General features: G+C 35.7%; 1 protein-coding gene across 10 annotated transcripts in view; it reads left to right on the top strand.

Moving 5' to 3' along the window:
- Positions 1-27,023, top strand: part of Vps13b (vacuolar protein sorting 13 homolog B) — a 677,770-nt gene that overhangs the window by 328,780 nt on the left and 321,967 nt on the right. For all 10 annotated transcript variants that reach the window (XR_013423897.1, XR_005737781.2, XM_078016874.1 and 7 more), the window contains one exon: positions 18,112-18,315. Coding sequence is in view for 8 of the 10 variants with exons in the window: in XM_078016874.1 (XP_077873000.1) it covers positions 18,112-18,315 (204 nt within the window). In the remaining 2 variants the exon portion in view is untranslated. The remainder of the gene's footprint in view (positions 1-18,111; positions 18,316-27,023) is intronic.

Genomic DNA, 27,023 nt, shown 5'->3' with positions numbered 1-27,023 from the left:
CTTTCAACGTTATATATTATATAACACTAGCAGCCTTTCCAGTAACCCAAGCAAAATAAATATGGGCAAAGTAGTGTACTAGTTTTAGTCTTTTACATGTGCATGCACGCGTGTGTACACACACACACACACACACACACACACAACACACACACACACAGAGTTTTACTAGCACCATTTGTTGAAGAACTTGTTCTTTCTCCAGTATTTTTCTTGACACTTTTGTTGAAAGTAGCTTGGTTGTAAACATGTAAATTAAATTCTGAATATTCTTTTCTGTTCCATTTGACTGTCTCAGTTTTTATGCAAATACCATGTTTTCTTAGTTACTATGGCTTCACAGTCAGATATTGTGATGCTTACAGCTTTTTCCTCCCACTTAAATCTTCTCTCTCCCTTAAGAATATATTTCTGTAACTTTTTCTTAGGTTCCTGTCTAATGACATCTTTTTCCTCAGTGAATATAGATTAGAGGAAAAAAGTGTATGTCAATTTTTTTCTTTTTTAGATTTAAAGTAAGATTTTTTTTTAAATGAACACATGAAAACTTAAAATTCTAAACATTTGTGTACCTTGTGATTGTTGATACATGTATATATTGTGAAATGTTTAAATCAGATTAAATACATCTAACTCTTTACATGTTTGTTATTTATTTATTATGAAAATATTCAAAATATTTTCCTCTACTTTTTTGAAATACAAACTACATTATCATTCTATATGGTCACCCTGCCATATGTTAGCATATCAGAACTTTTTACTCCCTAACTATATCTTTGTGCCACCTACCCATTCTCCCAGCAGCTCAGGAGGCTGAAGCAGGATATTGCAAGTTCAAAGCCAGCCTCAGCAGCTTAGCAAGGTGCCAAGCAACTCAGTGATACCCTGTTTCCCAAGTCTCTTGGAATCATGACTGCAGCAACTTCTAAGTGCCTGTGCAGCTGAGCAGAGTGAAACAACTTCCTAGGCCCCCCTGTGCAAGCAGGATTCCCCAGAGTTCTATCCTGTTCCCATAGTCCTGTTATCATTTAGTCCTTCACCTATAAAATTCCTTTCCCAAGTAATTTTTGCTTTTTCAATCTTGAGTCTGAGATGAGTGTGGTCCTGTCAAGCCATCTTTCCTATTTGTTTCTGGGTAAAATGCACACATCTCTTCAGTGACTACAATATCCTTCCTTAGCCTTGGTTTTACTTGCACTTTTCTGGCCCAAATCCAAGTTATTCAAATATTTCTGCTTTGCTTTCTGCTCTGGATTATTGCAGAAAACTTGGCTGAAAGCTGCCAGCAATATCCATGCTACCCTCTGAATTCTGTGTTGCTGTGAAATTTTGCTTGCTAGATTTAGTCCTTCACCTATAAATTTAGCCTCACAATTTCAGGACATGAGCAAAATGAAGATGACTTTTTTGCAGTAATGTCCCATGTATGGCCCCTAGTCTAGAGTCTTCCTTCTCTGAAATATGAGATCAATCTTCACTACCCATAGTCCTGTTGTCATCCTGGTTTACTGAGCTCTCACCAGAATTGCCCATTAATCTGTACTTAACAATGTCCTAAAACTTTTCCAACTTGCATTTCTCAACGTTTCAAAATTCTTCCCACAAACCAGCTCCAAAGTTTTCTGAACCATGTGGTCAGGTTAGTCCCATCCATGACCCCACTTGTGGGTACCAGTTTCTGTTTTCATCATCTTTTGTGTTGGTGTGTCCTAATGACGTAACAACAATTTAGAGGAGGAAAAGTTTATTTTGACTCCTGGTCAGTGGAGTCCACAATTGTGGGCATGAAGTGAAAGAAAACATCATGGCATAATGGCATGGTGAGAGAATCAGCTCAGAACATGTCAGCTACTCTGAGGGAGAGAACTTTGCTCTGCTCTCCAGGGATAAAATATGCCCCATAGGCATGCTTTCAGTGAGCTACTTCCTTCAGCCCCACCCTGACTGCTTGTAGTTACCACTCAGTTAATCTATTAGTTCATTCTTCCACTGATTAGGTTACATCTCATAATCCATTCATTTCATCTCTGAACTTTCTTGCATTGTGTCACACATGAGTTTTGGAAGGATACCTTATATGTGTTCATCAAATATATTGACTTGTAGCTTTTTTTTTTAAGTCTTTGCCTGATTTTGATATAATAGTTGGGCTGACTTCATAGAAAGAGTTTGGAAGACTCTGTTATAATATTTTGGGACAATATGAGAAGAATTTGTGTTCTTCCTTGAATGTTGAGAAGAAGCCATCTGATCCTGTGCTTTTTTTTGGTGGAAGACATTACTGAATCAATTTCTTAGTCTACTGAGATTTTCTATTTCTTCATGATTAACTTTTGATAAGGTCCAGGAATTTGTTCATCACTTTTAGGTTATCAAGTTTATTAGCACATGATTGTTTATAATAATCTCTGATGATCCTTTGTATTTATGTGGTGTCAGTTATAATGTCTCCCTTTTGTCTCTGTTATTCTTTATTTGAATCGTCCCTTAATACTTCTGGGTAAGAAAGGTACTGTTAAGTTTGAAGAAATAACTCTTTGTTTTGTTGACCCTTTGTATTATTTTTAAGTCTATTTCACTCGTTTCTGCTCAGATCTTTAATATTTATTTCTTAATTTATTATTATTTAATATTTATTCTTTAATGTTTATTTTTTATTTCTTTAAGATCAAATTTAGTTTGTTTGAGATCTTCATGCTTTTTTGATATAAGCATTGATTGCTATGAGTTTTTTTCTTTCCCTTTTGTCACTGCATTACCTGTTTCCCATAGGATTCAGTATGTTGTGTTTTCATTTTCATTTGTTTAAAGGAATATTTTGATTTCCTTCTTGATTTGTTCATTTCTTCATTTTTTTTGAAGAGTAAGTTATCTAATTTCCATTTTTTTTAGTTGCCAAAGTTTTTGTTATTGATTTCTAGTTTTATTACAGTCAGAAATATATACAATGTGATTTTTCAAAATTTGTCAAAACTTATCTTGTGATCCGTCCTATATGTAGCTAAGAATGTGTATTCTGTAATATTGACTCTTCTGTAGATATCTGTTCCATTTGTCTAGGGTACAATTTAACTCTGCTATTGGTTTTTTAGTCTGGGTGGTTCATTGCTTCAAGTGGGATGTTGAAGTTCCCCTTTTTTATGCCATTTTTAAATGTCTTTTTTCATGTTTTTATGGGGTTTTTTTTTGGTTTTTTATGCCCTTCTTTACTTTTTTTTACAGATTTTGATTTTATATATTTCATATCTGATACAACTATTCCTGCTTTCTTTTAGATTCCACCTTTTGCGTGAAACAGCTTATTCCATTTTTTCCTTTGATCTATGCATTTCCTTAGATGGGAAGTGAATTTCTTGTAAGCAGTGTATAGTTGGGTCTTGTTTTTGTTTTGTTTTGTTTTGTGTTATTTTTCATTCAGTCACTGTATGTATTTTCACTGGAGAATTTAATTCATTTACAATTGAGAAAATTATTGATTATAAGTTCCTATGACAACCCATTTTATACCTTGCATTTTAGTTTATGTAGTGTTTTTCTTTTTTTCCTCTTACGGTTTACCTTGTGGTTAAATGACTTATCTGATAATGAGTTTTGATTCTTTCTCATTATTTTTGGTTTGCCTATGGTACATTTTTGCCCCTGAGGTTTACAAAAAAAATACATTGATTATAATAAGCTATTTCAAAATTATTGCAACGTCATATCTATCATGAAGAAAAACTATAAAAGAAAAATATACTAATAATAACACAAAACTTGAACTCTATTCTTTGGTACATTTTGGATTTTTGATGTCCCACTTTACATTTTTCTGTATTACCTTTCTCTTAATATAGTATATTAATTGCTTTGCATTTCATCTTTATATTAAAGAAACAAATGTTTTATATACCATGTTTATAATATTAGAGCATTCTGACTTTGTATAGTTACTTTTACCAGTGGTTTTATACCTTTTGATGTTTTGTTCTTGCACATTAATGTCTCTTCTAAGTTTGAAGAACTAACTCCCTTTAGCATTTTTTGTAGGACCAGTCTGGTGGAGGTATATTCCCTCAAGTTTGTTTTTGTTTAGTTTGGTTTTGGTGGTTGTTTGTCTGGAAATGTTTAACTCCTATTAATTTCTAAAGATACCTTCGCTTGATATACAGTATTCTTGTTTGGCAGGATTTTTTCTTTCAGTGCTACGAAAAAATCTCAGCCCATACTCACCTGGTCTTTAATATTTCTGCTGAGAAGTCTGTTGTCAGGTGAATTGGGACACAAGAGTGTCTATTCTCTTGATGCCTCTAGGATTTTCTCTTTATTGTTCAAGTCTGAGAACTTGACTATACTATGTCTTTAGGGTAGTCTTGGTTGAGTTAAATCTGACCAGTGGACTTTGAAGGAACTTTTACTGTTCCTTCCCATAGGTTTCAGAATTTTTCTATTTTCTCTGAATAAGCTTTTTACCTCTTTGACAGTCTAAAGTTCCTCTTGAGCCCTTTTACCCATCATTATTTATTTTCTCCCTTCCAGTGATATATTTTTAAATATCGTGTCTTTGAATTTCCTAATCACTCGTTGTTTAATGTATTCTTATATTTATGCCTTCTATCATGTTTTTAGTTACACTTACTGTACTTTTAAATTTCAGTTTAATTTTTTAAAATAGCATCCATTTTTCTCTTGCACTACTGAATCAATTTTCAGTCTTCTGAAGTTTGTTAAGTATTCTTTTTTTGTTTTTGAAAATTGTACACTTTATTTTTTATTTATTCTAATTTGACATATAGGACAGCAGAATGCATTTAAATTCATAGTACACATATAGAGCACAATTTTTCATGTCTGGTTATACACAAAGTACATACATGTACTTAGGATAATGATGTCCATCTCATTCCACTGTCAATCCTACCTCCCCTGTTCCCTCTCTCCCCCTCCTTCCACTTTGCCCTGTCTAAAGTTTTCTCTCATGATCCACAGAACCCCATCCCCATCATGAATCGGCATCCTCATATCAGAGAAAACATTCAGCATTTAGTTTGGGGGGATTGGCTTACTTCACTTAGCATAATATTCTCCAGCTCCATCCATATTACTGTAAATGCCATAATTTTATTCTCTTTTAATGCTGAGTAATATTCCATTGTGTATATATACAACAGTTTCTTTATCCATTCATCTACTGAAGGGCATCTAGGTTGGTTCCACAATTTAGCTATTGTGAATTGTGCTATTATAAACATTGATGTGGCAGCATCACTATAGTATGCTGTTTTTTAAGTCCATTGGGTATAAACCCAGGAGTGGGATGGCTGGGTCAAATGGTGGTTCCATTCTAAGTTTTCCAAGGATTCTCCATACTGCTTTTCAGATTGGCTACACCAATATGCGGTCCCATCAACAATGTATGAGCATGCCTTTTTTCCCCACCTTCTTGCCAACACTTATGTTGTTTGTATTCTTTTTTAAATTAAATTATTTATTTATTCTAATTTGTTATATATGACAGCAGAATGCAATTCATTTCATATTACACATATAGAGCACAATTTTTCAAGTCACTGGCTGTATACAAAGGATTTTCCTACCATTCCTTCTTCATAAATGTACTTAGGGTACATTGTCTAACTCATTCCACCCTCTTTCCTATCCCCATTCTCCCTCCCTTCCTCTCCCTCCCCTTTGTCCTATCTAAAGTTCCTCCATTCCTCCCATGCTCCTCCATTGCCATTATGAGTCAGCATCCTCATATCAAAGAAAACATTTGGCCTTTGGTTTTGTGCGATTGGCTTTCTTCACTTAACATTATATTCTCTAACTCCATCCATTTACCTGAAAATGCCATGAATTTATTGTCTTTTAATGCTGAGTAATCTTCCATTGTTTATATATACCAAAGTTTCCCTATTCATTCATCAACTGAAGGACATCTGGGTTGGTTCCACAATTTAGCTATTGTAAATTGTGCTAGTATAAACATCGATGTGGCTGTGTCTCTATAGAATGCTGTTTTTAAGTCCTTTAGGTGTAAGCCAAGGAGTGGGATAGCTGTGTCAAATAGTGGTTCCATTCCAAGTTTTCCAAGGATTCTCCATACTGCTTTCCAGATTGGCTGCACCAATTTGCAGTCCTACCAGCAATGTATGAACATGCTTTTTCCCACACATTCTTGATAACACTTATTGTTGTTTGTATTCTTGATAGCTGCCATTCTGACTGGAGTGAGATGAAATCTTAGAGTAGTTTTGATTTGTGTTTCTCTAATTGCTAGAGATGTTGAACATTTTACATATATTTGTTGATTTATTGTATTTCATCATCTGAGAAGTGTCTGTTCAGTTCTATGACCCATTTATTGATTGGTTATTTGTGGTTTTGGTGTTAAGATTTTTGAATTCTTTATATAGCCTAGAGATTAGTGTTCTATCTGATGTGCACATGGTAAATATTTGCTCCCAAAATGTTGGCTCTCTATTCACCTCACTGATTGTTTCTTTTGCTGAGAAGAAACTGTTAAATTTGATCCATCCCATTTCTTGATTTTATTTCTTGTTCTATAAGAGTTTTGTTAAGGAAGTTGAGGCCTAATCCAACATGATGAAGATTTTGGCCTACCTTTTCTTCTAATAGGCACAGGACCTCTGGTTTTATTCTTAGGTCCTAGATCCACTTTGAGTTGAGTTTTGTGCATGGTGAGAGATAGGGGCTTAATTTCATCTTGCTGCATATGGATTTCTAGTTCTTCCAGCACCATTTGTTGAAGAGGCTATCTTTTCTCCAATATAATTTTTCAGCGTCTTTGTCTTATATGAGATATCTGTATTTATGTGGGTTTGTCTCTGTATCCTCTGTTCTTGAAGTCTGTGTTGTTGCTAATACCATGCCTTTTTTTGTTACTATTGCTCTATAGTATAGTTTAAGGTCTGGAATAGTGATACCACCTGCTTCACTCTTCTTGCTTAGGATTGCTTTGACTATTCTAGGTCTCTTATTTTTCTTTTCTTTTTTTTATTTTTTATTTATTGTTCAAAACATTACAGAGCTCAAGACATATCATCTTTCATACATTCGACTCAATTGGGTTTTGAACTCCCCAAATACATAATACAGACTCACTTCTGTTACATACTCAAATTTTTACATAATGGCATATTAGTGGCTGTTGTATTCTGCTACCTTTCCTATCCCCTACTATCCCCCCTCCCCTCCCCTCCCCTCCCATCTTCCCTCTCTACCTCCTCTGCTGTTGTTCAATTCTCTCCCCTTTTTTTCCCCCCACCCCCTTGCCCCTCATAACCTCTTATAATTTTGTGTATCACTGAAGGTCTCCTACCATTTCCATATGTTTTCCCTTCTCTCTTCCTTTCTCTCCCCCCATTTGTCTTAGTTTACTGTTAGTCTTTTCCTCATGCTCTTCCTTCCTGTTCAATTCTTAGTGGCTCTCTTTATATCAAAGAAGACATTTGACATTTGTTTTTTAGGGCTTGGCTAGCTTCACTTAGCATAATCTGCTCTAATGCCATCCATTTACCTGCAAATTCTATGATTTTGTCGTTTCTTAGTGCTGCATAATACTCCATTGTGTATAGCTGCCACAATTTTTTTATCCACTCATCTATTGAAGGGCATCTAGGTTGGTTCCACAGTCTAGCTATTGTGAATTGTGTTGCTATAATCATTGATGTGGCCGTATCCGTATAGTGTGCTCTTTTAAGGTCCTCAGGGAATAGTCCAAGAAGGGCAATAGCTGGGTCAAATGGTGGATCCATTCCCAGCTTTCCCAGGAATCTCCATACTGCTTTCCAAATTGGCCTCACCATTATGCAGTCCCACCAGCAGTGAACAAGTGTGCCCTTTTCCCCACATCCTCGCCAACACTTATTGTTGTTTGACTTCATAATGGCTGCCAATCTTACAGGAGTGAAATGGTATCTTAGGGTGGTTTTGATTTGCATTTCTCTGATTGCTAGAGATGGTGAGCATTTTCTCATGTGCTTGTGGATTGATTGTATGTCCTCCTCTGAGAAGTGTCTGTTCAGGTCCTTGGCCCATTTGTTGATTGGATTATTTGTTATCTTATTGTTTAATTTTTTGAGTTCTTTGTACATTCTGGATATTAGGGCTCTATCTGAGGTGTGAGGGGTAAAAATTTGTTCCCAGGATGTAGGCTCTCTATTTACCTCTTTTACTGTTTCTCTTGCTGAGAAAAAACTTTTTAGTTTAAGTAGGTCCCATTTGTTTATTCTTGTCATTAACTCTTGGGCTACGGGCGTTCTATTAAGGAATTTGGAGCCCGACCCCACAATATGTAGATCGTAGCCAACTTTTCCTTCTATCAGACGCAGTGTCTCTGTTTTTATATCTAGCTCCTTGATCCATTTTGAGTTAACTTTTGTGGCTGGCGAGAGAAAGGGATTCAATTTCATTTTGTTGCATATGGATTTCCAATTTTCCCAGCACCATTTGTTGAAGATGCTATCCTTCCTCCATTGCATGTTTTTAGCCCCTTTATCAAATATAAGATAGTTGTAACTTTGTGGATTAGTCTCTGTGTCCTCTATTCTGTACCATTGGTCCACCTGCCTGTTTTGGTACCAGTACCATGCTGTTTTTGTTACTATTGCTTTGTAGTACAGTTTGAGCTCTGGTATCGCTATACCTCCAGATTCACACTTCCTGCTTAGAATTGCTTTTGCTATTCTGGGTCTTTTGTTTTTCCATATGAATTTCATGATTGCTTTATCTATTTCTACAAGAAATGTCTTTGGGATTCTGATTGGCATCGCATTAAACCTGTAGAGAACTTTGGGTAATATCGCCATTTTGATGATGTTAGTTCTGCCTATCCATGAACAGGGTACATTTTTCCATCTTCTGAGATCTTCTTCTATCTCTCTCTTTAAGGTTCTGTAGTTTTCATTGTATAAATCTTTCACCTCTTTTGTTAGGTTGATTCCCAAGTATCTTATTTTCTTTGAGGATATTGTGAATGGAGTGGTTTTCCTTATTTCCATTTCAGAGGTTTTGTTGCTGATATACAGGAATGCCTTTGATTTGTGCGTGTTGATTTTATAACCTGCCACTTTGCTGAATTCATTTATTAACTCTAGCAGCTTCTTTGTAGATCCTTTTGGGTCTGTTAAGTAAATTATCATGTCATCTGCAAATAGCGATAATTTAATTTCTTCTTTTCCTATTTTTATGCCTTTAATTTCTTTTGTCTGTCTAATTGCTCTGGCTAGTACTTCGAGAACTAAATTGAATAGAAGTGGTGATAGAGGACATCCCTGTCTTGTTCCAGATTTTAGAGGGAATGCCTTCAGTTTTTCTCCGTTTAGGATGATGCTAGCCTGAGGTTTAGCATATATAGCTTTTACAATGTTGAGGTAAGTCCCTGATATCCCTAGTTTTTCTAATGTTTTGAACATAAAGGGATGTTGTATTTTGTCAAATGCTTTTTCTGCGTCTATCGAGATGATCATATGGTTCTTGTCTTTAAGCCTATTGATGTGGTGAATAGCATGTATTGATTTCCGTATATTGAACCAGCCTTGCATCCCAGGGATGAATCCTACTTGATCATGGTGCACAAGTTTTCTGATATGTTTTTGTATTCGATTCGCCAGAATTTTATTGAGAATTTTTGCATCCAAGTTCATTAGAGATATTGGTCTGTAGTTTTCTTTCTTTGAAGTGTCTTTGTCTGGTTTTGGGATCAGGGTGATGTTGGCCTCATAGAATGAATTTGGAAGAGCTCCTTCTTTTTCTATTTCTTCAAATAGTTTGAAAAGTATTGGTATTAGTTCTTCTTTGAAGGTTTTGTAGAACTCCGCTGTATACCCATCAGGTCCAGGGCTTTTCTTGGTTGGTAGTCTTTTGATGGCTTCTTCTATTTCTTCCTTTGTTATTGGTCTGTTTAAATTGTGTGTGTCTTCCTGTCTCAATCTGGGCAAATCATATGCCTTAAGAAATTTATCGATATCCTCGCTATCTTCTATTTTATTAGAATATAGGGTTTCAAAATACTTTCTAATTATCTTCTGTATTTCTGTAGTGTCTGTTGTGATATTGCCTTTTTCATCCCGTATATTAGTAATTTGAGTTCTCTCTCTTCTTCTTTTTGTTAGCATAGCTAAGGGCTTGTCTATCTTATTTATTTTTTCAAAGAACCAACTTTTAGTTTTATCAATTTTTTCAATGGTTTTTTTGTTTCAATTTCGTTTATTTCTGCTCTAATTTTAATTATTTCTTGTCTTCTACTACAATTGCTGTTGTTTTGTTCTTCCTTTTCTAGGTTTTTGAGGTGTAGTGTGAGTTCATTTATTTGTTGGTTTTTTCTTTTTTTGATGAAAGAACTCCAGGATATGAATTTCCCTCTTAAAACTGCTTTCATTGTGTCCCATAGATTCCGGTATGTTGTGTCTGTATTATCATTTGACTCTAAGAATTTTTTTATCTCTTCCTTTATGTCTTCTGTAACCCATTGATCATTCAATAACATATTGTTCATTTTCCATGTGGTGTAGGATTTTTCCTTCCTTTTTTTATCATTGATTTCCAATTTCATTCCATTATGGTCAGATATGGTGCATGGTATTACCTCTACACTTTTATATTTACTAAGATTTGCCTTATGGCATAATATATGGTCTATTTTTGAGTAGGATCCCTGTGCTGCTGAGAAGAACGTGTATCCACTTGATGATGGTTGGTATATTCTATATATGTCAGTTAGGTCTAGGTTATTGATTGTGCTGTTGAGTTCTATAGTTTCTTTATTCAGTTTTTGTCTAGAGGATCTGTCTAATGGCGAGAGCGGTGTGTTGAAGTCACCCGTAATTATTGTGTTATGGTCTATTTGACTCTTGAACTTGAGGAGCGTTTGTTTTATGTAGATTGCAGCTCCATTGTTTGGTGCATACAAATTGATAATTGTTATGTCTTGTTGGTGGATGGTCCCTTTTAACAGTATATAGTGTCCTTCTTTATCCTTCTTAATTAACTTAGGTTTGAAGTTGATTTTATTTGATATGAGTATGGCCACTCCTGCTTGCTTCCGAGGGCCATGTGAGTGGTATGATTTTTCCCAACCTTTTACCTTCAGCCTGTGTATGTCTTTTCCTATCATATGAGTCTCCTGAAGGCAGCATATTGTTGGATTTGTTTTTTTGATCCAGGTTGCTAGCCTATGTCTCTTGATTGGTGAGTTTAGGCCATTAACATTTAAAGTTACAATTGAGATATGATTTGTACTTCCAGTCATGCTTCTTTATTTATTTATTTTAGTTTGGCTAGTTTTACTTTTTTGGTTATTTTCCTCCTCCTTTACTGAGATACCTCTTGTTGTTAGTTTTGGGCACTATTTTTCAATTCCTCTTCTTGTAGTATATTGCTCAGAATGCTTTGCAGTGCTGGTTTTCTTGCTGCAAATTCTTTTAGCTTTTGTTTATCGTGAAAGATTTTAATTTCGTTGTCAAATCTGAAGCTCAATTTTGCTGGATACAGTATTCTTGGTTGAAATCCATTATTTTTCAGCGTTTGAAATACATTGTTCCAGGATCTTCTCGCTTTCAAAGTCTGTGCTGAGAAATCAGTCGTTAACCTAATTGGTTTACCCCTGAATGTAATCTGTCTCTTTTCTCTGGTAGCTTTTAATATTCTCTCCTTGTCCTGTATGTTGGCTATCTTCATAATTATGTGTCTTGGAGTTGGTCTATTATAGTTTTGAATGTTTGGGGTCCTGTAGGCTTCCAGGATTTGGCAGTCCATTCCATCTTTCATCTCTGGGAAGTTTTCTACAATTATTTCATTTAATATGCTGTCCATTCCTTTGGTTTGAATCTCTGTGCCTTCTTCTATCCCGATGACTCTCAAATTTGGTTTTTTAATGACATCCCATATCTCTTGAATAGATTGCTCATGGGATTTAAGCATCTTTTCTGTGTTGACTATACTCTTTTCAAGTTGATAAACCTTGTCTTCATTATCTGATGTTCTGACTTCTACTTGATCAAGTCTATTTGTAATATTCTCGTTTGAGTTTTTAATTTGGTTTATAGTTTCCTGCAATTCTAGGATTATAGTTTGATTCTTTTTTAAGATCTCTATCTCCTGGTAGAGCTCGTTCTTTGCCATTTGAATTTGTTTGTTTAATTCATTTTCAAAATATATTTTTATTGCTTGGACTTGCTGTCTCATGTCTTCTCTAATATTCCTTTCCATTTGAGTTAGGTATGCCTTGAGTTCTTTCCCTATCCCTGCTTCTGATGTTTCTATGTCCTCTTGTAGAATTAAGTTGTCTTGCATTGTTTGTACTCCTTTTTTCCCTTGTTTTCTCATGTTGTCCCCGTTGCTTTCCAGCTCTATTTGATTGTCGTGTTTCTACTCTCTTCTATAGATTTATTTTGGTTCTGTATTACTCTGATGCCTCTCCTTAGTGTTGTTAAACTATGCCTGCTGACACTGTGAAGGAAGATCCGAAGTCCAAGCTCCAGTGATGACACTACTTTGCTATGACCGGCCCCAGTTCCTTGCCTGGGTGTCCTGATGAGGTGGTGTGACTGGACTGTCTCTGTTTGATTTCAGCTCCCAGTCGCGGCAGGCAGGCGGTCTCTAGCCGCCCAGTATCACAGGCCGCGGGCGGGTGATCGGTCACCTGCGGCCAGGTGTTCTCCTACCGCCCAGCTATGCGGGCAGTGGGTGAACTGTCGCCGGCGGGCCTGCAATTTCCAGCTGCCCAGTCTCGAGGGCCTTGCCTCTAGCCTCCTGGTTTCTCCTGCTAGCCTTCTGTAGCCGCAGGGCAGGCCGCACGAATCTGCGGGCCTGGATCTCCGGGGTCCCACAGTTGGCAATTGGGATCCCAGGCACTCTGTCCTTTGGATTTTTCCTGCTTGCCCCACCCCCAGCTCTAGCTAGACAGGATTCCTTTTGGCTGCAGATGGGTAAGGGGGGTTGCAGGTCAGGTGCCTCTAGTTCCCCCCTAGTCTTTATGCAGGCTCACTCTGATTCTCCCTCCCCCAGCAAGCCTAGGAGAGATTTTATGCGAGTTCCCGATGTATGGGGGATGGGCTGAGTGCCACACACCTGTTTTGTTGTTGATCTGTCAGAGAATGGCGGTGGATATTTCAGCTGTTCAAGATGCTGACTGCTGATTCCCTTGGTGGAGTGTCAGCTGTGGGGGATGGGACTATACTGCTTCCTTCCCAGTCTAAACTCCTGTACTCAGCCCGGGGGTCAGTGTGGGCTTGGCTGGCGGGATTCCACCTGATCCCAGCCGAGCCTCTCCCTGCTTGCTAATTAATCGCTTCCCTGGGGCGCCACGCCTTCTGTAGCCGCAGGGCAGGCCACAGGAATCAGTGGGCCTGGATCTCCAGGGTCCCACAGTTGGCAATTGGGATCCCAGGCACTCTGTCCTTTGGATTTTTCCTGCTTGCCCCTCCCCAGCGCTAGCTAGACAGGTTTCTTTTTGGCTGCAGATGGGGAGGGGGGGTTGCAGGTCAGGTGCCTCTAGTTCCCCCCTAGTCTTTATGCAGGCTCACTCTGATTCTCCCTCCCCCAGCAAGCCTAGGAGAGATTTTATGTGAGTTCCCGATGTATGGGGGATGGGCTGAGTGCCACACACCTGTTTTGTTGTTGAGATCTGTCGGAGAATGGCGGTGGATATTTCAGCTGTTCAAGATGCTGACTGCTGATTCCCTTGGTGGAGTGTCCGCTGTGGGGGATCGGTCTCTTATTTTTCCAGATGAATTTCATGACTACTTTTTCTATGAGAAATGCCATTGGAATTTTGATTGGAATTGCATTAAATCTGTATAGTGCTTTGGGTAGTATGGTCTTTTTTTCAATTTTTTTTTAATCTTTATGTTTTTAGTTTTTGGTGGTTACAACATCTTTATTTTCATGTAGTGCTGAGGATCGAACCCAGCACCCCCCACATGCCAGGCAAGCTATTACCACTTGAGCCACGTCCCCAGCCCCAGTATGGTCTTTTTAGCAATATTAATTTTGCCTATCCAAGAACAAGGGAGATCTTTGCATCTTCTAATGTCCTCTTTAATTTATTTCTTTCATGTGCTATAATTTTCATTGTAGAGTTCTTTCACCTGTTTCATTAAGTTGATTCCAAGTCTTTTTTTTTTTTTTAGTCTATTGTAAATGGAGTAGTTTTCCTACTTTCTTTTAGAGTATTTGTCACTGATATACAGAAATGCCTTTGATTTATGGGTGTTGATTTTATATCCTGTTACTTTCCTGGATTCATTTATTAGTTCTAGAGGTTTTCTGGTGGAATTTTTTGGATCTTCTAGTTATAGAATCATGTCATCAGCAAATAGTGCTAATTTGAGTTCTTCTTTTTCAGTCTGTATCCCTTTAATCTTTTTCATCTATCTAATTGTTCAGGCTAGTGTTTCAAGAACTAAGTTAAATAGAAGTGTTGAATGAGGGCATCCCTGTCTTGTTCTAGGTTTTAGAGGGAATACTTTCAATTTCTCTTCTTTTAGAATGATGTTGGACTGGGGCTTAGCCTAGATACCTTTTACAATGTTTTATGTGTTACCCATAGTTTTTCTCATGTTCTGAACATGAATGTGTGATGTATTGTGCATCTATTGAGATGATCATATATGATTTTTATCAGTCTATTGATGTGATGCATTACATTTGTTGATTTCCATATTTTGAACCCACCTTGCATCCCTGGGATGAACCCCACTTGATTGTGGTGCAGTATCTTTATTTTTGTATTTGACTTGCCAGAATTTTATTGAGAATTTTTGCATCTATATTCATAAAGAGATATTGGTCTGAAGTTTTCTTTCTCTAATGTGTCTTTGTCTGGTTTTGGAATCAGGGTGATATTGGCCTCATAGAATGAATTTAGAAGTGTTCCTTCTTTTTCTATTTCATAAAATAATTTGTAGAGTATTGGTATTAGTTTCTTCTTTAAAGGTCTTGTAGAACTCACCTGTGTATGCATCCAGTCCTGGGCTTTTCTTGGTTGGCTGGTTTCTGATGGTGTTTCTATTTTATTGCTTGAAATTTATCTGTTTAAATTTTGTATATCATCCTGATTCAGTTTGGGCAAATCATATGACTGTAGAAATTTGTCAGTGCCTTCAATATTTTCTATTTATTGGAGAACAAATTTTCAGAATAATTTCTAATTATCTTCTGTATTTCATAGTGTCCATCATGATATTTCCTTTTTCATCACAGATTGAATAATTTATGTTTTCTCTCTCCTTCTCTTTGTTAGCATGGCTATGGTTTATTGATTTTATTTATTTTTTCAAAGAATCGACTTTTTGTGTTGTCACTTTTAAAAATTGTTTCTTTTGTTTCTATTTCATTGATTTCAGCTTTGATTTTAATTATTTCATGTTTTAAATTCTCTGAGATTTCAATGAGAGTTGAACTTTTTTTTTTTTTTTGTTAAACATTACTATTTGGTCAGTTTTTTGTACCTTAGTTTTATTGGCAAAACAAAGTTCTTGATGCATGTGTGAAAACATCTCAGCATTGATGGATTACATACATACCTTAGTCTTTATAATTTGACTTTATACATGTGTTTCCAGAAATTCTAAGCAGACTGCTTGTTTTTCTCAGAGGCTGTAGTCACTACTACTATTTTGTCACTAAATGGTGCTTTAAGTTCAGTTTTCTGAGTCTCCTTTTGATGACTTGTGCTATTTTAGCTCTAGGCTATGATCGAAACCCAATTTTTCCAAAATTTGTCATTGGTGTGTTGTTCACCATAAACTGAGGATTTACCTAAAAAGAGTAGTCCATCCTACAAGCCTCTGGCAGGGGCCACTGGAAAGGCCCGTTCATCTCATCCATAGTTATTGGCCTATAATCAGGTACCACGGAATTCTGCTTGGCTCTTAGCAGTCTCACACTGGGCCCACCTGAGGTTCCAATGTCATTCCTGGGACACTAATGCTTCAATCTCTTGTCATACCTTGAGCCCACATCTCATGGAGTCCAGTGTAGCACTAGGTATAACCAAGGCCTGCATTGTTATGGGTTGTCTACTTCTGAGATTGCTCATGGCCCAAGAGCACTGCAATTAGGTTAGATAATGCTGGCCAGAATAGAAGACCAATAGACTAGGGCTGCATGTCTCTGGTGACAACATGACTGTTTCATAGGCCCTGTCTGCAGACAGATTACCACTGTAGAATCTTACTAATTTGGGGTTATTACAGATAATGCTGCTGTGAATATTTGTGTACATATGTCTTTCTGTGGATGTAGGCTTTCACTTATGAGTGGAAATACTCAAAATTAGAATTTCTGACTCTTATAAATAGTTTTTCAAAACTATCAAATTGTGGTGTTTTTACACTCTCCCCAGTTAAGAAGGAAAGTTTCAGATGCTCTTAATCCTCATCAATATGTGGAATGATTAGGCTTTTTAATTTTAGAATTTAATTTAATTCTATAGGTGGACAGTGGTAATTCATTGTGGATCTCATTGGCATAGTTTTTCAAGACAATTTGAAAAATGAGAGTTGAACATTTATTTTGTTAAACATTTACTTTTTGAAGAAAATCTGAGTTAGTAACTTTCTTTTTTGAAAGTAGAAATATGTTTAAGGTTTATATCATTGTTTGCTTGGCACTTTAAACAACGTTTTTGACATTCATACTCAATTTTTTAATAATCACAGTCAAAGAAATTAGAAATTGTGACAATAAAAGTATCATTTCTCTTAAGTAAATAAACCTCTGCTCTTTAAAGTATGTATAACTTTTTTCCTTTGCTTTATATTCTCCTTATTAGTCACTTCTCTTATTTAAAAAAATCAAAATAACCTTTTTGAAAAATGTGGTTTGCAACAAAATTGTTTCATTGTACGAAGAAACTTATTCATCATTCAAAGGAAGAAAAAAATTTGAACTAAAAGTTTTCTCTGAGAAGTGTTTTATTGGATCTTTAGCCATTTACATTATTTTAAAACAAAAACAGTTATAACCTGAGATTGGAGACTTCATTACACAAAAAGCAAGGGAAAACTGTATCCCCAAGTACTGTTTTATGTCAAATAAGGATTGACAACAGTGTTTTTATGCATCTGTTCTGCCCACATAAGAAGACAGCTTCATCATCTGGATGTGTTCTAAGGCTGAAACTTCTTATAAATATAAGAATTTCACATTTTTTTTAAGATGGCAAGCAGAATATGGTATCCAGCTGTGGATTTGCTTATATATTGTGTTTGCATTTTTCCCTGAACTTGTTTTATACAGTATATGGCAATATGTTGTTATATAAATTCCATGATTAATGCTTATTTATGAAATCTTGTGCATATATCTTAGAGTGTAGCCAAACAATGTGCAAGTTAAACAGTTGTTTTCTCTGAATATTGTAATGACATATCTCACTGGAGTAGTGGGTTGGCTCTTCATCTATAGAAAACTCCATATGTAACATTTTGTGTTTTTTTAAATTTTATATCATTCTTTTATAATTAATTTTGCCAAGCAGAAATCCTACTTTCAGTGTCACATCTCAGAAAAAGAGAATATTTATGGGCTCGGGATGTGGCTCAAGCAGTAATGCGTTGCCTGGCATGTGCCAGGCACTGGGTTCAATCCTTAGCACCTCATAAAAAATAAAATAAAGATGTTGTGTCCACCAAAAACTGAAAAATAAATATTAAAAGATTCTCTCTCTCTCTCTCTCTCTCTTCTCTCTTCTCTCTTCTCTCTTCTCTCTTCTCTCTCTCTCTCTCTCTCTCTCTTTAAAAAAAAAGAAAATTTAGACAAATTCTTTAGAAATAAGGATGGTAGTTATTTTCTAGTAATTATTTCATTTTGATTCTGTTCTCTGTTTAAGAGACATCTGAATTTGTTCTACCTTTTATATATATGTTAAATCTACTTTTCCTAGTAAGTTATTAGGGTTTTAATCCACAGAAATGATGAGTTGATTATAAGACATTACAATATGAGTATGAGGCAAAAAGCAAGAGGTAAATAATGGTAAATATTTGTTTTGTAGATTGTTTCCTTGGACTAGTTAATTTTCTCATAGTTAACATTTTATAACTAGAAGTTGAAAACTTGTTTTCTTTGCTTTTTTAATTTTTATTTTTATTTTTTGCTTAGGTCCAGCTCTTCTGTGAGTTAATTGATACCATGAAGAATGTTTGGAATAAGATTCAGAGGAGAGGCAATCTTAGTTCATTTTCAGCCTACTCAGATACCGTGGTAGGGCCTGTCCCTAGTTCTCCAGTTCGAAGCAGTGTAGGCACAGCTCCTCCAGATGCTAGCACATGCAGCCCATCTGCTGATATTGGAACTACTACTGAGGTAAGTGTTTTTAAAAAATTCTGTTACCAAATGAAGGGTAATATAACATAGAGTTCCATATCATGGTTGGGAGTGAAGGTGATCTCATCACTATGGAAGCTGACAGATTCAGAAGGCTCTTGAGGAACTGTTGTAACAGTAACTGTGTGTTATGTTCCATTTTGGTCCAAGTATTTTTATCACTTTCAGTAGGCTGTGGGCTAATTCAGGACTATGCAACTATGAAATTGGAAGAAGCTGAGACAATGAAAGCATGTTTCCTTAAGACTATGGAAACTTAGAAGTTGAGTGGAAAAGAGGGTCATATTCTCACTTTCCCCATTTGTGTGCTTCCAGACCTTTCTTTGACTAAGGTGTTACTGTTTTCTTTAGTTTTATGGTTTTTAACCCTATCATGTGCAGTGTTCTCACTTTCTTCCCTTCAATCATAAAATTCTTTCTTTTTATTTTTAACACCCTAACTTTACCAAACATGCTGATACCCCTCTTATATGACAAATATTTTATAATGGAACTTCATTATCCTAAATTGAAAATAAAAGTGTCATAACATGAAATGAAAATTAAAAGTGATAAAACCTATATACACATAGTTTAAAATGTACAATATATAAATACATAAAGGTTAGTAATGTGTATTTCAGTATACAAATGCTTTGGTGTGACTTATTAGAATACCCAGTGGAATAGTCAGATACACATAATGATTGTGAATAGGATGGTTACAAATAGACTTTTGCAAGTCTATTTTAAATACCATAACTAGTATTGCTGTTGGTGGTGTATTTTCTGAAATAGTGACAAACTTGACAAAGTTCTGAACAAAGCGTAGTTCAGTCTTTTATATCAGTATTTGCGTTTCTGCAACTCTTAATATTAAAGTCATATAAAGTAGAAAACATATTGTGTTCAGATTGAAAACAGATTTTATGCACACATATTCATGAATCAGATTTTGCCTATGTGATTTATGTGTGAGACTGGCTTCATTTTGCAAGATTAACTGTTTTATTCACAACAGAACCTCTTACATCTCTATAACTCCTATCCCTGAAATTCCAGCAATGACCCAAAAACATCCTCATTCACTTCCAGAACACCTCCTACACTGCTGAACTTCCCCACTGAGAAATACTGTCTTATAGTAGATGGAGGTAGAAGTTAGATGCATAAAGACATCGATTCCTCTGGAAACAAATCTAAATATAGAGTAGATGAACAGTGAAGTAAATGGAGTGTTAAAGTTTTTTTTCTCTTACAAATCAGTAATAGCAAACAAAATCAGAAGGGCAAATTTTACCTGCTATGCAGCTTTTAAATACTTTCAATAGATGCAGGTAACCCCTTACACAAACAACTTCTCCCTTCTGCTCATTGAGAATTGTAAAAAGCATTGACCCAAGTGAAAACAAACTTACTTCCTTCCTTCCTTCCTTCCTTCCTTCCTTCCTTCCTTCCTTCCTTCCTTCCTTCCTTCCTTCCTTCTTTCCTCTTCCAAATGAGGTATTCCTAGAAAGTCTAGATATTATGAGTCCTTATGAAGGTAATGGAGCTTATCTGTTCTAGAGTAAAAGCAGTGGATTCATTCTTGGAGATTCTTAATGTTATTTATTAATACACAAAATATTGGAGAAGTTATGCTGTAAAGAAAACTGGTGCCAGGCATCCTGGCACAAATCATCAACTTAACAAGTCTCTGTCTCAAAATAAAATGTGAAAAAAGATAGGGCATGTAATCCCAGCTGCTCCAGTGCCTGAGACAGGAGGATCATGAGTTCAGAGTCAGCCTCAGCAAAAGCGAGTTGCTAAGCAACTCAGTGAAACCATGTCTCTAAATAAAACAAGAAATAGGGCTGGGGATGTGGCTCAGTGATTGAGTGCCCCTGAGTTTAATCCCTGGTACCCCCACCCACCCACCGCCACCAAAAAAAGAAAAGGGATAGGATATAGCTCAGTGGCAGTGTGCTTGTCTAGTATACTCAGGGCCCTGGAATCAATCCCCAGTACTGCATTCAGTGTAACTTAATTGAATCCAGCAATTTCAAAATGTGTTTAGACTCTTTTTCATAGTCTATGTATTAACAGTATACAAATACATTTAATAAAATTCTTTGGAGTATTCAAAGAAGTAATAAAGTGCTAGTTACAATTTATTGTTACTTCTTTGTAACAAGTAAAGAAAGAAGTATAGTTTTTTTTAAATAAACTATAGTTACAGCTGAAATTGGTAGAATCTTAGAGATATTTCAATAGTAGAATGGTAAGTTTTCCATTAAACAAGTTTTTTTTTCTTTTGCTAATGACTGTGTTCATAGAGATGAATAGAACTTTCTATTTGGGAAGTACTTGTTTAAGAGATATTTTTAAGGAATCTTCATGCTGCTTTCCAGATTGGTTGCACCAATTTGCAGTTCCACCAACAATGTACCAATGTGCCTTTCCCCCCACATCCTTGCCAAAATTTATTGTCATCTGTATTCTTGAAAACTACCATTCTGTCTGGAGTGAGATGAAATTTTAGAGTAGTTTTGATTTGCATTTCTCTAATTACTAGAGATGCTGAACATTTTTTCATATATTTGTTGATCAATTGCATGTCTTCTTCTGAGAAGTGTCTGTTCAGTTCCCTGACCCGTTTATTGATTAGGTTGTTTTTTTTTTTTTTTTTTTTTTTGCTGTTAACATTTTTTGAGTTCTTTTTATATCCTAAAGATTAGTGCATGTGGCAAAAATTTGCTCCCAAAATGTAGGCTCTCTCTCTTCACCTCATTTGATTGTTTTTGTTTGTTTGTTTGTTTTCTGAGAAGAAGCTTTTTAGTTTGAGGTCCATCTAATGTATTAATTCTTGATTTTATCTCTTGTGCTTTGGGATTCTTGTTAAGGAAGTCAGGGCCTAATCCAATGTGATGAATATTTGGGCCTATGTTTTCCTCTATTAGGCACGGGGTCTCTGCACTAATTCCTATGTCCTTGATCCACTTTGAGTTGAGTTTTGTGCATGATGAGAGATAGGGGTTTAGTTTCATTTTGCTTCATATGGTTTTACCAGCACTGTTTGTTGAAGAGTCTATCTTTTCTCCAATGTATATTTTTGGTGCCTTTGTCTAATATGAGATAAGTGTATTTATGTGGGTTTGTCTCTGTTTCCTCTATTTTGAACCATGAGTCTACAAGTCTGTTTTGGTGTCAATACCATGCCGTTTTTGTTACCATAGGTTTGTAGTATAGTTTAAGGTCTAGTATAGTGATGCCTTCTGCTTCACTCTTATTGCTAAGGATTGCTTTGGCTATTCTGGGTCTCTCATTTTTCCAAATGAATTTCATGATTGCCTTTTCTATTTCTATAAGGAATGACAGTGGGATTTTAATTGGAATCTCATTGAATCTGTATAATGCTTTGGGTAGTATAGCCATTTTGGCGATATTAATTTTGCCTAACAGCATGGGAGATTTTTTTCCATCTTCTAAGGTCTTCTTCAATTTCTATCTTTAGTGGTCTGTAGTTTTCATTGTAGAGGTCTTTCAACTCTTTTGTTAAGTTGATTCCCAAGTATTTTATTTTATTTTATTTTTTTGAGGCTATTGTGAATTGGGGTAGTTTTCCTAATTTCTCTTTCAGAGGATTGGAATGGAACCACCATTTGTCCCAGCTATCTCACTACTCAGTCCAGACCCAAATCAGCATACTGTAGTAAAGCAGCCACATCAATGTTTTCAGCAGCTCAACTCATAATAGCTAAACTGTGGAAGCAACCTATATGCCCTTCAATAGATGAATGGATAGAGAAGCGGTAGTATATGTACACAATGGAATATTACTCAGCATTAAAAGAGAATAAAATTATGACACTTGCAGGTAAATGGATGGATTTGGAGAATATCATGCTAAGCAAAGTAAACCAATCCCAAAACACCAAAGGTCTAATGTTCTCTGTGATAACTGGATGCTGTTCCTTAAAGGGAGAGGGCATGGGAAAAATACAGGAACTTTGATTGGGCAAAGGGGAGAGAGGGGTTGGGAGAGGGCATGGGGGCAGGAAAGATGGTGAAATGAGATGGACATCATTACCCTAGGTATATGTATGCATGCATATATGATATGATGCTACATCATGTACAACCAGAGAAATGAAAAGTAATGCTGCAATTGTATATAGTGAATACAAATTCTGTCTGCTGTCATATATTCCTAATTAAAATAAATTAGTTAATAAAAAAAGATTTTTTTAAAAAAACTGTAGGTACAGGGGAGACAGGAATTGTTATTGCTATTGATCATACATACACATAGGGACTGCTGTTCATTCAGGGTATAGTGTGAATGGTATACATAGTGGACAACTTATACAGAAGACACAGGGGCCAAAATGTGAGATATAGTACAAATAAATATTCTAGATTTATAGAGGAATGATTGTCAAATTGTTTTATGAGATTTATAGATATTTTATACAGGAGATAACATTTGAAATGGATTCTTTTAAAATGGATGGGACATTGGTAATAAATTTTATTTTAGTAGGTTTACAATGCAACAGACTAGAAGAATAGTATCTTCATTTGCCAATGTGAGGTAATTAAGACAAAAGGGGGCAAAGATGGGGATTTTCTCAATACTTAAATTAATTCTAGGATGGGGAAGTAGCTCAGTAGCAGAACACTTGCCTAACATGTTAAGGTCCTGGATTCTTTTCCCAGTACTACAAAACAAACATAAAAAACAAATTAATTCTTATTTTAATAAAGTCATTGCATGACTGTAAATTCACTTGAAATTAGAATGTTGAAATTTTTTTCTCATTGGATCACAAAGATAAATGATGAAAATGTTCTTAGTGGATTTGTTAGTTTTGTTCTTGTTATCAAATAAATCTGCTTTGTTTAACAAAGAACCGAAAATGAAACAATACAATCATTTATAAATTAATGCTCAAGCAAAACCATGTAAACTAGACAAAATGGTGCATGCCGTAATCTCAGTGGCTGGGGAGGCTGAGGCAGGAGGATTGCAAGTTCAAAGATAAACAAAATCATGTGAGATAGCTCATAGAACATAACAGGAAGTTGTGGGAATAGGTATAGATAAAGAAGTAGCAAACATTTCCAAAATGTATCTGTCTCCTTATGACAAGAAAAGACGTGGGCGATTACTATTATTACAATATAGATTTGAAACATGTAGTCACGGAGAAGCATGTTCCCTAAGAAATATCTTAAATAATTTATCTTGGTTTTTTTTTCCCTAAGAGAAAGGAAGATTTTTATGCAGATGATCATGATAAAAATCAATGCTAAGGCTTTGTTTTAACTTTACTTTATAAGCTAAGAAGGAGATGTTTGTCTTTTGAACAATTAATGTTTTAATTTTTTTGTCTTCCTCTCAAGAAAATATTTATGTGGAGATTAAATTAACTATGTTTGCATCTGAGTTTAAATTTACCTCTATGAGAGTTAGTTAGTAAAGGGTGACATCAAAAAATATAACAATTGGTTTCCATAGGATATATGAGTGCTTTATCTATGACTCCACCTGTGCTTCTTTAATTCTCTCAGAATTCAAAATTTGTGCCTAAACTTTCATTTCTTTTTCTTTAATTTATAGTGCTGTTAAAAACTGTTTATTGATCTTTATAATTTTTATTTTATTTTGGATTCCAACATGGTAGGTTACATTATTGCTAATCTGTAAAAAATTATTACCATGTACATGTTACAAAAAAGATGTTTTATGGTTTTGATAAATTTGCCTTTATATTTAAATGTTACCTGCTAAGCAGAAATAAAATGCTCTTTTGTTGGAGAAGCCATATTATGATATGAGACTATATAGGACCTAGGCTATGGGGAGAGTATATAAACATATTTTGTTTGAATCCTTTCAAAAGCCTTTATGCTTCTTTGAACATAGCATTCATGGACAATTCTAGGATTCCTTTGCTCTTGTTGGTCATCATTGTTGTGGTACTCTTTTGATTATAAGAATTTTTTTTGATACTGTAATATAAACGGAATTATCTATACATAGATTTAAATATACAGTGTGTATTTTGTGGTTAATTATAGCAGTACTGTAATTACTAACTAACTGAGATTACATCATCTTAATGGAAATAAGTCAAACTCAGAAGGTTAAGGATCATATGTTTTCTCTCAAAGGCAGAAGCTAGAAAGGAAAAAGGAAAACAAAACTGGGGGTGGATCTCCTAATAAATCAAAGGAAAATAAGTAGAGGAGAGAGATCAAAAGGAGGGAGGTGGGAAAGGAGGAGGGAAATGCTGGGGAGTGATACTGGCAAAATTATATTGTTATGTTTTTGAGCCTGTTCAAATATGTAACAAATCCCATGAATATGTGTAATTATAATACACCAATATAAAATGTGGGAACAAAAAGAATTTACCTGTTCTCGGGGGCAAATGGAAAAATTGTGTCAAGGAGATTTGTATTAGCCTTCTATTTTGGAACATTTAGTAATCCAAGCACTTTATATGCATTATCTCTTTTAATTCTCAAACCAGTGTTGAATTTGTGACTATAGAGGTTAAGTGATTTGCTCAAAGTCATGAAATTACTAAGTGGCAAAACTGAAACTAAAACTTCTACATTCTGATTCCAAAGTCTCAAATGTGTTTTTATCATATGAAGTTTACAACTTGATCCAGTGGTTAATCTTCCTTTTTTTAGTAAGTTGTTGTTCACCAAATGTAGATGCGTTCTTTATCCTGCTTAGTACATGAGGTTTTGTGGGATGTTTTCCATCAATTCTAGAACATTCTTAGCTAGTATCATTTGAGGCAATACATCTCCCATATTCTCTATTTCCTTTCTTCTTCTATTTCTGGAACTTCTCGTTTTCTTTTTCTGTGTCTTTAACACCCACCAGCCACTACCATCACCTTTTTGCTGTTCCATTATCTCTCTGAGTTTTTCTCTTCAAGTTGTTTGCTTTAATCTCCTTTAATCTTTTTCTTTTTCTGAATTTACTCATTCTCCCTCCAAATGTTTGTAATTGTCACAATGGGCAAATGTGTGACATATGCATTCGAGGGGAGAGATAAAGAATGTCCACACGCTTTTGCCCTTTTCAATGTTTTATTCACTCAAATCACTCAATACAATTTAACTCTATAGGTTCTTAATCAAGAAAATGACAATCCTTAGTGCTGGGCACTATAATAGACATCATCAATTCAAAGCAAACAATTTTAAGTTAACTCTGAACACTGCAAACACTTTTAATCATGACGGGCTCATGACAGACATTCCCTCCACATACTAAGCCTAAGTTTTAAGTCTAGGCCTTAAGCCCAGCAGATGCACACTTACACAGACCACAGCCATCAGGTCAGGAACTGATAGAGACTTCTCCTGGTGTAGAGTTGATGGCTGGCTGAAGAGATTTCACCTTCTCACCAGGCTCAAGAGGCTGCTGTAGAGTTTGAGAGCCATGAGATGATGCAGAGGATCAGGCAGATGATGAGAAGAGTTGGGATATCAGTCCAGGTCCTCATCAGGCTCTCTGGCATGTGTGCATCAGTACTGGCTGGCTAAATGTCTGTTCATTTGCTCCCTTATTCATACCAAATTTTGGGGCTTCTGCTCGCCCTTTTGGTCCCTATCAACTGTTACCAGGTTTCTTAGTGAAAACTCACATCTTAAGAGTCGGGACCTGTGGTCTGTAGTTTCTGCCCTGATATTACCCTTCTAGCTCTTATTAGGGTTATGATAAATGACATGTGACTTCAAGTGACTTCTCTATGACTCTTATCAGGGTGGTGGAAAGTGACTTGTTTTATCAGGTTATGCCTGATGACATATTGGAGGGCTCTGTGGATTGCCTTGTGAGACTGCAGGTTTATTTTAAAATAGAATTGCTTAGGCTAGGACCTAAGGCCATCCTTGTAGTAACCCACTTGGTTTCAGCCAGTGGTTGATACAGTTAGGAGATTAGATGGTGCATTGGTGCTATTTACCTCTTGTACTAACTGGGTCCTCCAAGAGTATAGGTTCTACTAGGGAAATTCTCCTCTGCGGCCTCAGTTATTACTGAGCTTAGGTGATACTCTTTCTTCCTCTTTCCTATCTAGGCCTGAAGATGGTTTGGGTTTCTATTTTTCTTTCTAGTTTCTGGATCCTTCAACATCACTCCCTTAACCTGTCCATCCATTTGTCAGCAGTTACTTTACTAAACCCTCTTTATATGACCAATACCTGTTGAATTCTGTGAACTCTTTGGTCCTTAATAAATATACTTACTTGTATTTTATATTTTCATATTGTCCTGATATATCTCTTCATTCTTTTATTTCTTGACACTTTTTTTTTTTTTTGGTAACATACCAGGGAATGAATCTGAGGGTGCTTAACCACTGAGCCACACATCCTTATCTCTCCTTATTTTTTTTTAATTTTTTTTATTTTGAGACAGGTTCTCTCCAAGTCACTTAGGAACTTAATAAGTTGCTGAGGCTGGCTTTGAATTTGCAATCGTCCTGCCTCAGCCTCCTGAGCTGCTGGGATTATAGGCATTTATTTTATGACCTTTAAAAATGTTTATTTTATATTCCTTTCAGATTTTTTGCTTTATTTCAGCTATTGGAGACTCTGAGTCTTTGTTAGAAATCTGCTGACTCTCTCATATGCTTTATTTTATCACAGGAATTATCATTTTTTTTTTATTATGAGCTCATCTCCAACAGTTTAATTTT

Source organism: Ictidomys tridecemlineatus, chromosome 7, assembly GCF_052094955.1.
Source record: "Ictidomys tridecemlineatus isolate mIctTri1 chromosome 7, mIctTri1.hap1, whole genome shotgun sequence".
Lineage (NCBI taxonomy): Eukaryota > Metazoa > Chordata > Mammalia > Rodentia > Sciuridae > Ictidomys > Ictidomys tridecemlineatus.
The sequence above is the reverse complement of the archived record's forward strand: the minus strand, read 5'-3'. Positions and strand labels throughout refer to the sequence as shown.